The following is a 12,583-nucleotide window of genomic DNA, read 5'->3' on the forward strand; positions in this document are numbered from 1 at the left end:
TTCGGGAAGTCATACTATTAAGAAATAAGCCACATTTTAGCCAATGACTTTTCAAGTCCTAAATTTGCCAGTCATATTTATAATATTACACCACTGCTGTGGGCAATATCTCAAGAGCTTCTATGTACGTGTTTGAGATTCAAAATAGAGCCCTTTGATCTGCAAAGAGATTTTACTTTACAAAATGAAACTCTGCTTGGCTTTCTGTAGTGACTATGGTGACCAAACAAGATCACTGAAGTCCTTGCATTGATTGCATTGGAAATGACGATGTCCACCTCTGTTTAGGGTAAACACTAAAAAGAATTAGGCCTAGTTTTTTGCTTTCTTGCATTATCTATCCTTAGGCAACATGAATCAACAGTTTTCAGGTAAATATCAGTCCTCTTTGGTGTCACACTGCAGGATCCTTTCTACAGTTTCACATTTTCCTGACAGTAAAAAAGATAGTTCCTGCCATTGGGATGTGGAGATAACAGACACCTTCTGAGAAAATTACAACATACACTCATAAAGATATTTTAGCAGAAATACTAAGGTCTGAGATAGACACAGTAACCAAAAATGAATATTGGATAAACAAAACAAAAATAACAGCACCTAAGGTATAATCTCCTTGGTTTACTAGACAAGTGCCAGATCAGGGCCTTGTACCACACGGTTTGGTAAAGAAAATTCAGGAGGTTGCTTGTATACAGATGCTAGCAGGATAGACATGCTCACTGCACTGTCTCACAAAGCCCCACACCTGACTCTCCCACATCTGATCTGCAAACAAGTTGTGACCGTGGCACAGTGAAATGACTCTCTGAGTCTCTGACCAAGTTGGATGGGGCCCAGAGGCCCATGTAGGATCAGCACAGCATCTTTCAGTCCAAATCTGAAAGGGCTAGTGGGAATGCTTTTTGTTCAGAAAGACACCATTTCCTCTCTGACACTTTCCCAGAAATACTCACGAAGCAGGTGCCATTCATCTTGCTGGATTGTCTTGGTCAAATTGAAAGGAATGTTTCGTAAGCGGATTGGCTGAGAAAAGTGGTACTTGATAGCTGTACATCGCTGTGCAATACCTTGAAGGAAATAAGAAATGTGATTTACTAGTCTGTGCACTTGTAACAGAATTCTGGAAACCGAAGGCAGGATAATGCATCCTAAACTGGGTTGAAGGGGCAGGGGATAGGAATCTCTTCATTACTCTCCTTAATAGAGACAAGTCAGAGCAGTAAAAACCCAAAACGTGAAATAATTTTTTAAATCATGTTTCATTTTTGAATGTATAAAATTTGATAAGAATCTAAACTTGCCTAATGGTTTTTCCAACACTGAATTTGTAGTAACTAAACTCAAAACTCCCCAAGGAGAAATGGCCCAAAAGTATACAGATGATTGGGAAAAATAAGCTTGGAATTTTAACAGAGATAAATTTTACGCATCCAGATTGGATCCAACCTCAAATTCTCTAATGGGCTGAATTAAAAAGTACATTAAGAAGTGTGTTTTTTGGACACTAGAAAACATTTTTCCATAAAGAGTCATCCACGTGGTGGTTTAAGCGGTGATTAGGTCTCCAGACAACCCACAAGAGCCTAACTAGCCCTAGAGCAGCTGACATGATTCCTTAATACAGATTCTACTGACCTGAATTCTACGTTCTAAGAGAAAGGGTAATATCAAAAGTAGAAAGGAGAAAGAAATTTTTTTCCTCCCTTTTCTGGTTGTATGTACAATATTTTGAAATGAGCAAGTACCACTGCTTTATCTAGTATCTTTTACTTTCCCTCCCAACCCATGCTTTTATTGTAAAAATTAACACAGGCCTATTTTTCCCCTAAAGTCTTCTGAATCCCATGAAAGTATCTATCGTCCCTTCAAATTAAAACAAAACAAAACCTCCTTCTTTCCTTGTAAATCACCTTGGTCAGTTGTTTGGATAAATGCAATCTCATTAGATTAATTTTTAAAGAGCTGTGAGTAAATGTTAATCCTTTAACGCCAGCAGCTGTTAAAAAGTATTCTCATAGATGCAAATAAATCTCTAATTGGTGGAATTTGTGTTAATGTAATAATAAAGTGAAATTTTTTAAAAATCAGGCATTGAAAGGGGAGATTAGTATTTAAGCACAGTTAACATCATGAGTCAGTCCCTGATGTGAAGGCATCTACAGGATCATCTCCCTTAAATAGTTTCTGTTATTAGTGTGCGTAAGAATCATCTGGGGAGCTAGTTTAAAATGTAGACTCCTGGACCCCAACCAAGATATTCTGAATCAAAAGATCTGGGATGGAGCCAGAAACCTGACTTTTAACAAACATCCCAAATAATTCTGAAACAGGCAGCTGAGAAACACTACCCAACACTATCTTTGCTTTTTGGAAGCTTTTTTTTTTTCCCTTAAGAAACCACAGATTCTCTAAAAGCTCAAAGCTCTTTTTATTTTTCTCTTTGTTTTTTCAACACAGGCCCCTGGCAATGGTTGTGAGGTCTAAGGCAAATAAGTTCAGTGTTTACTTATAAGTTATGTGTTTTTAAGTCAGAAAATGCCTGTGCTTACAAAGAGCAAATGATCTGGTCTGAGAATAATAACAGATAACAGATTGCAAATGTATTAATAGCTCACATTTGTGTTTTTCAAAACTATCATTCTACTTAATACTCAGCATCAGGCTAAACTTGGGTCTCTGTGTAAGCAGGAAGTGAAGGCTAAAACAAAGTTGAACACATGCCCCAACACATACAGAGCCCATAGACAAAGACTGGGGGACTTACTGGTTCCAGGCAGTTAAGGACATTTCTGTCCAATTATTAGCTTCCCACTAAGCTAGCCAAGCAGAGACTTCAGGGCCCACATATGACAAAGGATATAGACTTTACAGAATTAGTTCAGTAGAGTCACTCAAGAAACAAACAGCAACAACACAAAAACCATAATAAACCTTGAGGAGGAGGAAGAATCTAATTTCCAGAGTTGCTATATTGTTTTAAATGTCCAGTTTCAATTAAAAAGTACAAAACATACACAGAAGAAGGAACATATGACTCATACGTTAAAAAAAAAGTCAGTCAATAGAAACTGTCACTGAAGAAACCCAGACATTGGATTTACCTAACCAAGACTTTAAAATTCAAGGTTTGTTTTCTTTTTGGCACACACCACAGCATGTGGGATCTTAGTTCCCTGACCAGGGATCTAACCTTCGCCCCTGCAGTGGAAACATGGAGTCTTAACCACTGGACCACCAGGGAAGTCCCTAACCAAGACTTTAAATCAACTGTTTTAAATATGTTCAAAGAACTAAAGGAAACCATGTCCAAGGATATAAAGGCAAGTGTGAGAATATCTCACCAAATAGAGAATAGCAGTAAAGTGATGGAAAGTATGAAAAGAAAAAAACAAACAGAAATTCTCAAGTTGAAAAGTATAATAACTGAAATTTAAAAATTTACTAGAGGGGCTCAACAAAATTTTGTGCAGGCGTAAAAAAGAATCAGCAAACTTGAAGATACTTCAATTGAGATTATCCACTCTGGGGAGTATAATGGGAGTCCCAGAAAGCAGAAGAAGGAAAAGGGGACAAAAAGAGCATTTGAAGAAATAGTTGTCAAAAACTTCCTAAATTTGATTCAAAACATGAATCTACACATCTAAGAAGTCTGATGAAGTACAAATAGGATAAACTCAAAGGGATCCATACCCAGACACATCATCATCAAATTGTTGAAAGCCAAAGATAGAAAATCTTGAAAACAGCAAGAAAAAAAGCAATGTATCATGTATAAGGGCTCTTCAAAAGATTAGAGACTTTCTCATCAGAAAACATGGAGGTCAAAGGGAGTGGAATGACATATTCAAAGCACTGAAAGAAAGATTATCAACTGAGAATTATATATGCAGCAAAGTTATCCTTCAGAAATGAAGGGAAGGGCTTCCTAGGTGGCACAGTGGTTAAGAATCTGCCTGCCAATGCAGGGGACACGGGTTCGATCCCTGCTCCAGGAAGATCCCACATGCCTCGGAGCAACTGAGTCCATGCGCCACAACTACTGAGCCCACGTACCGCAACTACTGAAGCCCATGAGCCTAGAGCCTGTGCTCGGCAACAAGAAATGAGGAATCTGCGCACCACAATGAAGAGTAGCCCCCACTCACTATGACTAGAGAAAGCCCATGTGCAGCAATGAAGACCCAACACAACCAATAAATAAATAAATCAAATTAATTAATTTTAAAAAAAGAAATGAAGGGAAAATGAAGGTATTTCCAGTTAAACACAAACTGAAAGAATGTGTCACTAGCAGATGAATCCTACAAGAAATACTAAAGGGAGTCCTTCAGGCTGAATGAAAGGAGAGTAACTGAATCCACATGAAGAAACAAAGAACATTTGTAATGTTACAACACAAGTAAACATAAATGGAATTATATTAAATGTAAATAGACCAAACACTCCAATCAAAAGCAGAGATTGGCATTATACATAAAACATGATCCAACTATGTGATGTCCTCTAGAGACACATTTTAGATTCAAAGACACAAGTAGGTTAGATGTAAAAGGATGTTAAAAGATATACCACAAAAACAGTCACCAAAGAGAGATGGAATAGCTATACTAATATCATACAAAATAGACTTTAAGACAAAAAATGTTACTAGAGACAAAGTAAGATATTTTATAGTGTTAAAAAGGTCAATCCACTAAGAAGATATAACAACTATAAACATTTTATCCACTTACCAACAAAGTCCCAAAACATTTGAAAAAACTGACAGAATTAAAGGAAGAAATAGACAATTCAAAAATAATAGTTGGAGACTTCAGTACTCCACTTTCAATAATAGTAGAACAACTAGATAGAAGGTCAGCAAGGAAACAGAAGATTCGAACAACACTATAAACCAACTAAACGAAATAGACATCTATAGACCACTCCACCAAACGGCAGAATATACATAAATTTCAAGTGCACATAGAACACTCTCCAGCATACACCATACATTAGGCACTAAAAAAACAAATTTCAATAAATTTAAAAGAAAGTCATACAGTATGTTCTCTGACCACGATATAATGAAATTAAAAATAACAGAAGGAAATTTGGGAAATTAAGAAATTTGTGAAAATTAAGTAACATACTTCTAAACAACCAATGAGTGATAAAGAAATCACAAGGGAAATTTAAAAACACTTTGAGATTAATGAAAACAAAATCACAGTATATGAAAATTTATGGGATGCAGCTAAAGCAATGTTTAGAGGGAAATTTATACCTGTAAATGCCTACATTAAAAGAGAAAGTCTCAAATCAATAGCCTAACTTTCCACCTGAAGAAACTAAAAAGAGAAGAACAAACTAAACCCAAAGCAGAAGGAGAGAGATTACATAATTAGAGTGGAAATAAATGAAATAGAGACTAGAAAAATAAGGAAAATTTAAAAAAACAAAACTTGCCTCTTAGAAAAGATTAATAAAATTGACAAATCCTTATCTAGACCATTTAATATAAAAAGAAGACTCAACTTACTAAAATCAGGAATGAAACAGAAGACATAACTAGCTGCCTTAACAGAAATAAAAAGTAGTATAAGAGAATACTGTGAAAAATTTATATGCCAACAAATTAGAGAATACAGATTAAATGAGAACTTCCTATAAAGACACAAATTACCAAGACTGACTCAAGAAGAAACAGAACATGTAAACAAAGCTATACCAAGTAAAGAGACTGAGTTAGTAATTAACTTAGTACAAAAATTCCCACAAAGAAATGTCCAGGACCAGAGAGCTTCACTGGTGAATTTTACCAAATGTTTAAAGAAGAATTAACAATGTTTCGGGACTTCCTAGGTGGTGCAGTGGTTAAGAATCTGGCTGCCAGTGCAGGGGACACGGGTTCGATCCCTGGGCCAGGAAGATCGCACATGCCTTGGAGCAACTAAGCCTGTGTGCCACAACGACTGAGCCTATGTGCTGCAACTACTGAAGCCCGTGTGCGTAGCGCCCGTGCTCTGCAACGAGAGAAGCCACCACACTGAGGAGCCCACACACCACAACAAAGAGTAGCCCCCACTCGCTGCAACTAGAGAAAGCACGTGTGCAGCGATGAAGACCCAATGCAACCAATAAATAAATAAATAAACATTATTAAAAAAAAACATTTCATAAACTCTTCAAAAAAATACAAAAAAACCCAGGGACTTCCCTGATGGCTCAGTTGTTAAGAATCCACCTGCCAGTGCAAGGGACACAAGTCAGAGCCCTGGTCCAGGAAGATCTCACATGCCACAGAGCAACCAAGCCCGTGTGCCACAACTGCTGAGCCTGTCTGCTGCAACTACTGAAGCCCATGTGCCTAGAGCTTGTACTCTGCAACAAGAGAAGCCACCACACTGAGAAGCCCACGCACCACAACGAAGAGTAGCCCTGGCTCGCCACAATGAGAGAGGGCCCGCACGCAGTAACAAAGACCCAATGCAACCAAAAAATAAAAATTATGTAATTAATTTTTTAAAAAGCAAAACAAAAACAGAAGAGGAGGGAACAATTCCAAATCACTGTATGAGGCCAGTGCTGCCCTGACACAAAAAACAAAGGTATCACGAGAAAAAAGAATATGCCTTGTGAATATGTATTCATAAGTCCTCAACAAAGTACTAGCAAACTGAATTCAGCACCATATTAAAAAGGATTGTACTCCATTATTAAATGGGATTTATGCCAGAAATGTAAGGTTGGTTCAACACATGGTGATGAATTAATGTAATATACCTTATCAATAGAATAAAGCACAGAAACCACCTCATAGATGCAAAAAAAAACAAAACAAAAAGCATTTGACAAAATCCATTCGATACTCACCAAAATCCCCCATGAGCTAAATATGAAATAGGTATAGTTAGCTCCATTAGGTAGGCAGAAAAATCTGAAGCTCAGAGAGGTTAAGTAACTAGCCCAACGCCACAGTGCAACGCAATAACCAAGCTTTAACGTATATGGTGTTACCTAAACTTGTATAATGCTCACTCAGGAAACTTAGAAATCCTTACTCTTTTAGAAATGCATCTTAATTCTGTGGGTAATGAGAAAGACAGCTTGTTTGTTTTTCATGGAAAGGCATTTTATTTTAAACACAGCAGTGTATACATGACAGTCTCAAACTTGCAATCTACCCCTCCCGCTTCTCCTTTCCCCCAGTAACCATAAGTTTGAGAACTGCAGTTATTAAATGAACTGTCAGTTTGAAGTGAAAAACAACTTTTTTCAGTTTAGCACAAACATATGCTCTTTTGGAAACAAAGCTGATACCTAATTGAGGCTTCCGACTGTATATTATCCATACCTTTCAACACACATTATTTAGAGACAGGATTGGCTCACGGCTGACTTAGTAGCTTCATCCTTCCTGCATCTCATGGAAGCTGCTCAACGCTAGAGACGGGGTTGGGACTGGGGAGAAATTCACCTCTCAGACTCAGAGGGGCTGGCCTTCCACCGATTCCTGTGCTAGGGAAATGTGTGATCCCTTGTACATCACCGCTAACACTCTCAGAGCCCATCTCCTCCTCTGCCCCTTGCTGGGAACAGGCGTGATCCCAGTGGGCAGAAGGAGTAGCAGAAAGGAGGCAGGCGGCCAACCCAGTGCTCTCCTGCTCCACCAGGAGAGGCCCACACGTGCCAGGAATGAGGTAAACAGTGCACACATCACCAAATTCCCTTTCCTTTCCCAGTAGGCTTCCAGGCTAAATTTAAACTGCCAAGAACTCTGAAATGAGAAGAGAAAGGACATGGGGAAAGTGATGAAGGTCTGGACTGGAGAGTCACAAGAAGTACCCAAAGATCCCAAAGACTAGGAGTGTGGTAGGAGCCCAGAGCTTCCCCCTTGGGTCTGCAAGAAAATGCTCTACAGCCCTGGTGCCCCACTCCCCTGGAAGATGACTAGAGACTTCAGGCAGAATTGGAAGAGAAAGATGGCGTAAAGGACAGATCAGCAGTCGTGTCAGAGGCCTGCCATTAGCTCTTTTATTTCCTTATTCTTAAACACGTGTTCTACGCTTATAGCAGAAAGTCAAATAGATTCTAAGAGGAAAGTATATTATTAAGTTTTGGCTTCCTACAGCACACACATAAAACTAACAAAATGAAACGACAAAAATCACGCAGGAAAAGACACGTGGTTGCGTGACGGTTTGCCAAAGACAAATTAAGTCCTTTGGGTAAAAAGACAAATATACATATATACATAGATGGTGGTAAAGACAGAAGTTCCATGCAATATGTTGAAGAGTGATGCTGTGAAAATCCACAAGGAGGCATTAGATGCAAATTTTTTCAAAGCCATGCACGCGAACTTCGAAATTAACTGGCTTTCCGGGTTTAGAGAGCAATGAATCTGGCTCTCTGAAAAGGAACACAAAAAGCATGAGCTCACAGCACCAGATGGCATCACACAATGGGGGGAAGAGACACGCAGGGGGTTGAAAAGAACAACTTGTGGTCTATATTTAGTGATCAATTAGCTTCTTAAAGGACCAAGTAGAGCCACTTTAATGATGACATAAACCACAGAATAAGATATATAAAATATGCTGCACAGGGGTTAAAAATGGGGCATAGGGCTGGCGAATTTCTGTTGTTTCTGATGCTTAGAGAAGTGAATCAAATTCTAAGCTAAACTACAGAAACTCACACTGTAGGTTAAATGAAGGAGAAAAGTGAGAAACAGCAGAAGATGCTGTGTAAAATCACTGGAGTCAAACAATGATGAGGCAGTATATGCAGTGGCTAAAGGCTTTGAGGTCAGCCAGACTTGGATTTGATTCCTAGCTGTGTGACTTTTGGCAAATTACTTAACCTCTCTGAGCCTCGGTTCCTTCATGTGTAAAAGAGGGGGAATAATGGTAGATAACTTAGGGAGTTATTGTGAGGAAAGAAAGAGACGTTACCTAGGATGTGGCCCACTCTAAGGCTCAATAAATGTCAGCATTGGATTATGAGTTATCTCTCAGCATCTGCCCGTGTTCACCAACAGAACAATCAGACACACTAGGAGTCTGAACCCTAAATAAGCATCACAGATCAAGCCAAGTACACAGAGAAATAAACAGACACATGAAACTGCTACCTAAACAATGGCCTAATCAGTGGCTCTCATGTTTCCTCTCCTTTCTCACCAGCACTCAAGACTCTTAAAGAGTCTTCACTCCTAAACAGTTGGCTAACTGGCCTCTTTGCCACTATCTCCCCACCTTCCATCCCACCCTGCTCACCGCTCTTAGGTAAACCAGCTGTGTGAAGATCCTCTGGAGCCTCAGTTGCCCATCTGTAACATAGAACATGAAAACCTCTAAGATTTTTGCTATATATTCACCTGCCTTTTATAGCATAATGAACTTTTTGTTTCTTTAAATGGATAACTAGAAGTGGGACACAGTGTTACTTGCCATCATGTAACTGTATTTATTTTAGAATTATGTATTTATTCAAAAACAAGATAGGTGCTACATAATTGTATCTTGAATAGCTTTAATGCTGTGCCAATGTACCAGCTTCCACACTTAAGCAAACAGAAGATGAGAAAATTTTGGTAGTTTCTGAGAGCAGTAAGCCTGGGGTTTTCATTGTCCAGCTGTTTTTTGCCCCATCAAGAATGTACCATCATTGCCCAGTTCTGGTATCAGGGTGATGGTGGCCTTGTAGAATGAGTTTGGGAGTGTTCCTCCTTCTGCTATATTTTGGAAGAGTTTGAGAAGGATAGGTGTTAGCTCTTCTCTAAATGTTTGATAGAATTCGCCTGTGAAGCCATCTGACCCTAGGCTTTTGTTTGTTGGGAGATTTTAAATCACAGTCTCAATTTCAGTGCTTGTGGTTGGCCTGTTCATATTTTCTATTTCTTCCTGGTTCAGTCTTGGAAGATTGTACTTTTTCAAGACATTATTCATTTCTTCCAGGTTATCCAATTTATTGGCATATAGTTGCCTGTAGTAGTCTCTCATGATCTTTTGTATTTCTGAGGTGTCAGTTATTACTTCTTTTTCACTTCTAATTCTGTTGATTTGCATCTTCTCCCTTTTTTTCCTGATGAGTCTGGCTAATGGTTTATCAATTTTATCTTCTCAAAGATTTTAGTTTTACTGATCTTTGCTATTGTTTCCTTCATTTCTTTTTTCATTTATTTCTGCTCTGATCTTTATGATTTCTTTCCTTCTGCTCACTTTGGGGTGTTTTTTGTTGTTCTTTCTCTAATTGTTTTAGGTGTAAGGTTAGGTTGTTTATTCGAGATTTTTCTTGCTTCTTGAGGTAGGATTGTATTGCTATAAACTTCCCTCTTAGAACTGCTTTTGTTGCATCCCATAGGTTTTGGGTCACTGTGTTTTCATTGCCATTTGTTTCTAGGTATTTTTTGATTTCTTCTTTGATTTCCTCAGTGATTTCTTGGTTGTTTAATAATGTATTGTTTAGCCTCCATGTGTTTGTACTTTTTAGTTTTTTTCCTGTAATTGGTATCTAGTCTCATGGCGTTGTGCTTGGAGAAGATGCTTGATATGATTTCAATTTTCTTGAATATACCAAGGCTTGATTTGTGACCCAAGACGTGATCTATCCTGGAAAATGTTCCATGTGCACTTGAGAAGAAAGTATATTCTGTCGTTTCTGGATGGAATGTCCTATAAATATCAATTAAGTCGAGATGGTCTAATGTGTCATTTAAAGCTTGTGTGTCCTTATTTATTTTCTGTTTGGATGATCTGTCCATTGGTGTAAGTGGGGTGTTAAAGTCTCCTACTATTATTCTGTTACTGTCAATTCCCCCTTTTATGGCTGTTGGCATTTGCCTTGTGTATTGAGGTGCTCCTATGTTGGGTGCACAGATATTTAAAATTGTTATATCTTCTTCTTGGATTGATCCCTTGATCATTGTGTAGTGTCCTTTCTTATCTCTTGTAATAGTCTTTACTTTAAAACCTAATTTGTCTGATATGAGTATTGCTACTCCAGCTTTCTTTTGACTTCTATTTGCACAGAATATCTTTTTCCATCCCCTTACTTTCAGTCTCTATGTGTCCCTAGGTCTGAAGTGGATTTCTTGTAGACAGCACATATAAAGGTCTTGTTTTTGTATCCATTCAGCCAGTCTGTGTCTTTTGGTTGGAGCATTTAATCCATTTACACTTAAGGTAATTATTGACATGTATGTTCCTATTACCATTTTCTTAATTGTTTTGGGTTTGTTTTTGTAGGTCTTTTCCTTGTCTTGTGTTTCCTACTGAGAAAAGTTCTTTAGCAATTGTTGTAAGGCTGGTTTGGTGGTGCTGAATTCTCTTAACTTTTGCTTGTCTGTAAAGCTTTTGATTTCTCCGTCAAATCTGAATGAGATTCTTACTGGGTAGAGTATTCTTGGCTGTAGGTTTTTCTCTTTCAAGACTTTCAGTATATCCTGCCACTCCCTTCTGGCCTGCAGAGTTTCTGCAGAAAGATCAGCTGTTATCCTTGTGGGTTTTCCCTTATATGTTATTTGTTGCTTTTCTCTTGCTGCTTTTAATATTTTTTCTTTGTGTTTAATTTTCGTTAGTTTGATTAATATGTGCCTTGGTGTGTTTCTCCTTGGATTTATTCTGCATGGGACTCTCTGAGCTTCTTGGACTTGAAACAGAGCAAAGTAAGCCAGAAAGAGAAAAACAAATACCGTATGCTAACTCATATATATGGAATCTAAAAAAATGGTACTGATGAACCCAGTGACAGGACAAGAATAAAGATGCAGATCTAGAGAACGGACTTGAGGACACGGTTGGGGGGCGGGGGGGGTGAAGGGGAAGCTGGTAGGAGGTGAGAGTAGCATTGACATATATACACTACCAAATGTAAAATAGATAGCTAGTGGGAAGCTGCTGCATAACACAGGGAGAGCAACTCGATGATGGGTGATGACTTAGAGGGCTGGAATAGGGAGGGTGGGAGGGAGTCGTGGGAGGGAGGGGATACGGGGATATATGTATAAATACAGATGATTCACTTTGTTGTACAGCAAAAACTGGCACAACAGTGTAAAGCAATTATATTCCAATAAAGAGCTTAAAAAATAAATAAAATCAGACAGACCTGGAAGGGAAAAAAAAGAACATACCATCAGCTTCCCCCTGAATCAAGCCCAGGCTATGGGCCCCTATCATCTATCCCTGCCCCAGCTCACTTACACTTACCTGTGACTGGTCCCCGGAGGCTACTTCCACCCCCTCCCAGACATGTCCCCTGGCAGTGTCATGCCCATTTCTTCCTATTCCTACAGCCTTCACCTTAGAACAATCCACAATTTACTAAGCCCTCCAGGCCCACAGCCTTCATTCAAAGACCCAGAGCAGCCAAAATAAATAAATAAATATTTTTTTAAAAAACTCTTCCCCAAGCACACAGCCCATGCAGCTTACCCCCTTCCCTGGCTTTATTTGATGTTAGAGCCTGAGCCACACAATCTGGCTCTAATTACTCAGTCTCTGTTATTTCCTAATAGGTCAGCAAGTCTGCCTCCCCCTAAATGTCCCAAGTTCCTTAAGAGCCAAGGCTGTGACTCCTTTCCGGGTCCGTG

General features: G+C 38.8%; 1 protein-coding gene across 6 annotated transcripts in view; it reads right to left on the minus strand.

Annotated features, from left to right (window-relative positions):
- The window catches only part of TMEM178A (transmembrane protein 178A), an 84,656-nt gene that overhangs the window by 13,368 nt on the left and 58,705 nt on the right, over positions 1-12,583 (minus strand). For 5 of the 6 annotated variants that reach the window (XM_057743417.1, XM_057743416.1, XM_057743415.1 and 2 more), the window contains one exon: positions 957-1,070. In XM_057743417.1, coding sequence (XP_057599400.1) covers positions 957-1,070 — 114 coding nt within the window. Of the gene's footprint in view, positions 1-956; positions 1,071-9,266; positions 9,320-12,583 lie in introns of all 6 variants that reach the window. The other variant, XM_057743418.1, reaches the window with a different exon arrangement.

Source organism: Hippopotamus amphibius, chromosome 7 (genome assembly GCF_030028045.1).
Source record: "Hippopotamus amphibius kiboko isolate mHipAmp2 chromosome 7, mHipAmp2.hap2, whole genome shotgun sequence".
Lineage (NCBI taxonomy): Eukaryota > Metazoa > Chordata > Mammalia > Artiodactyla > Hippopotamidae > Hippopotamus > Hippopotamus amphibius.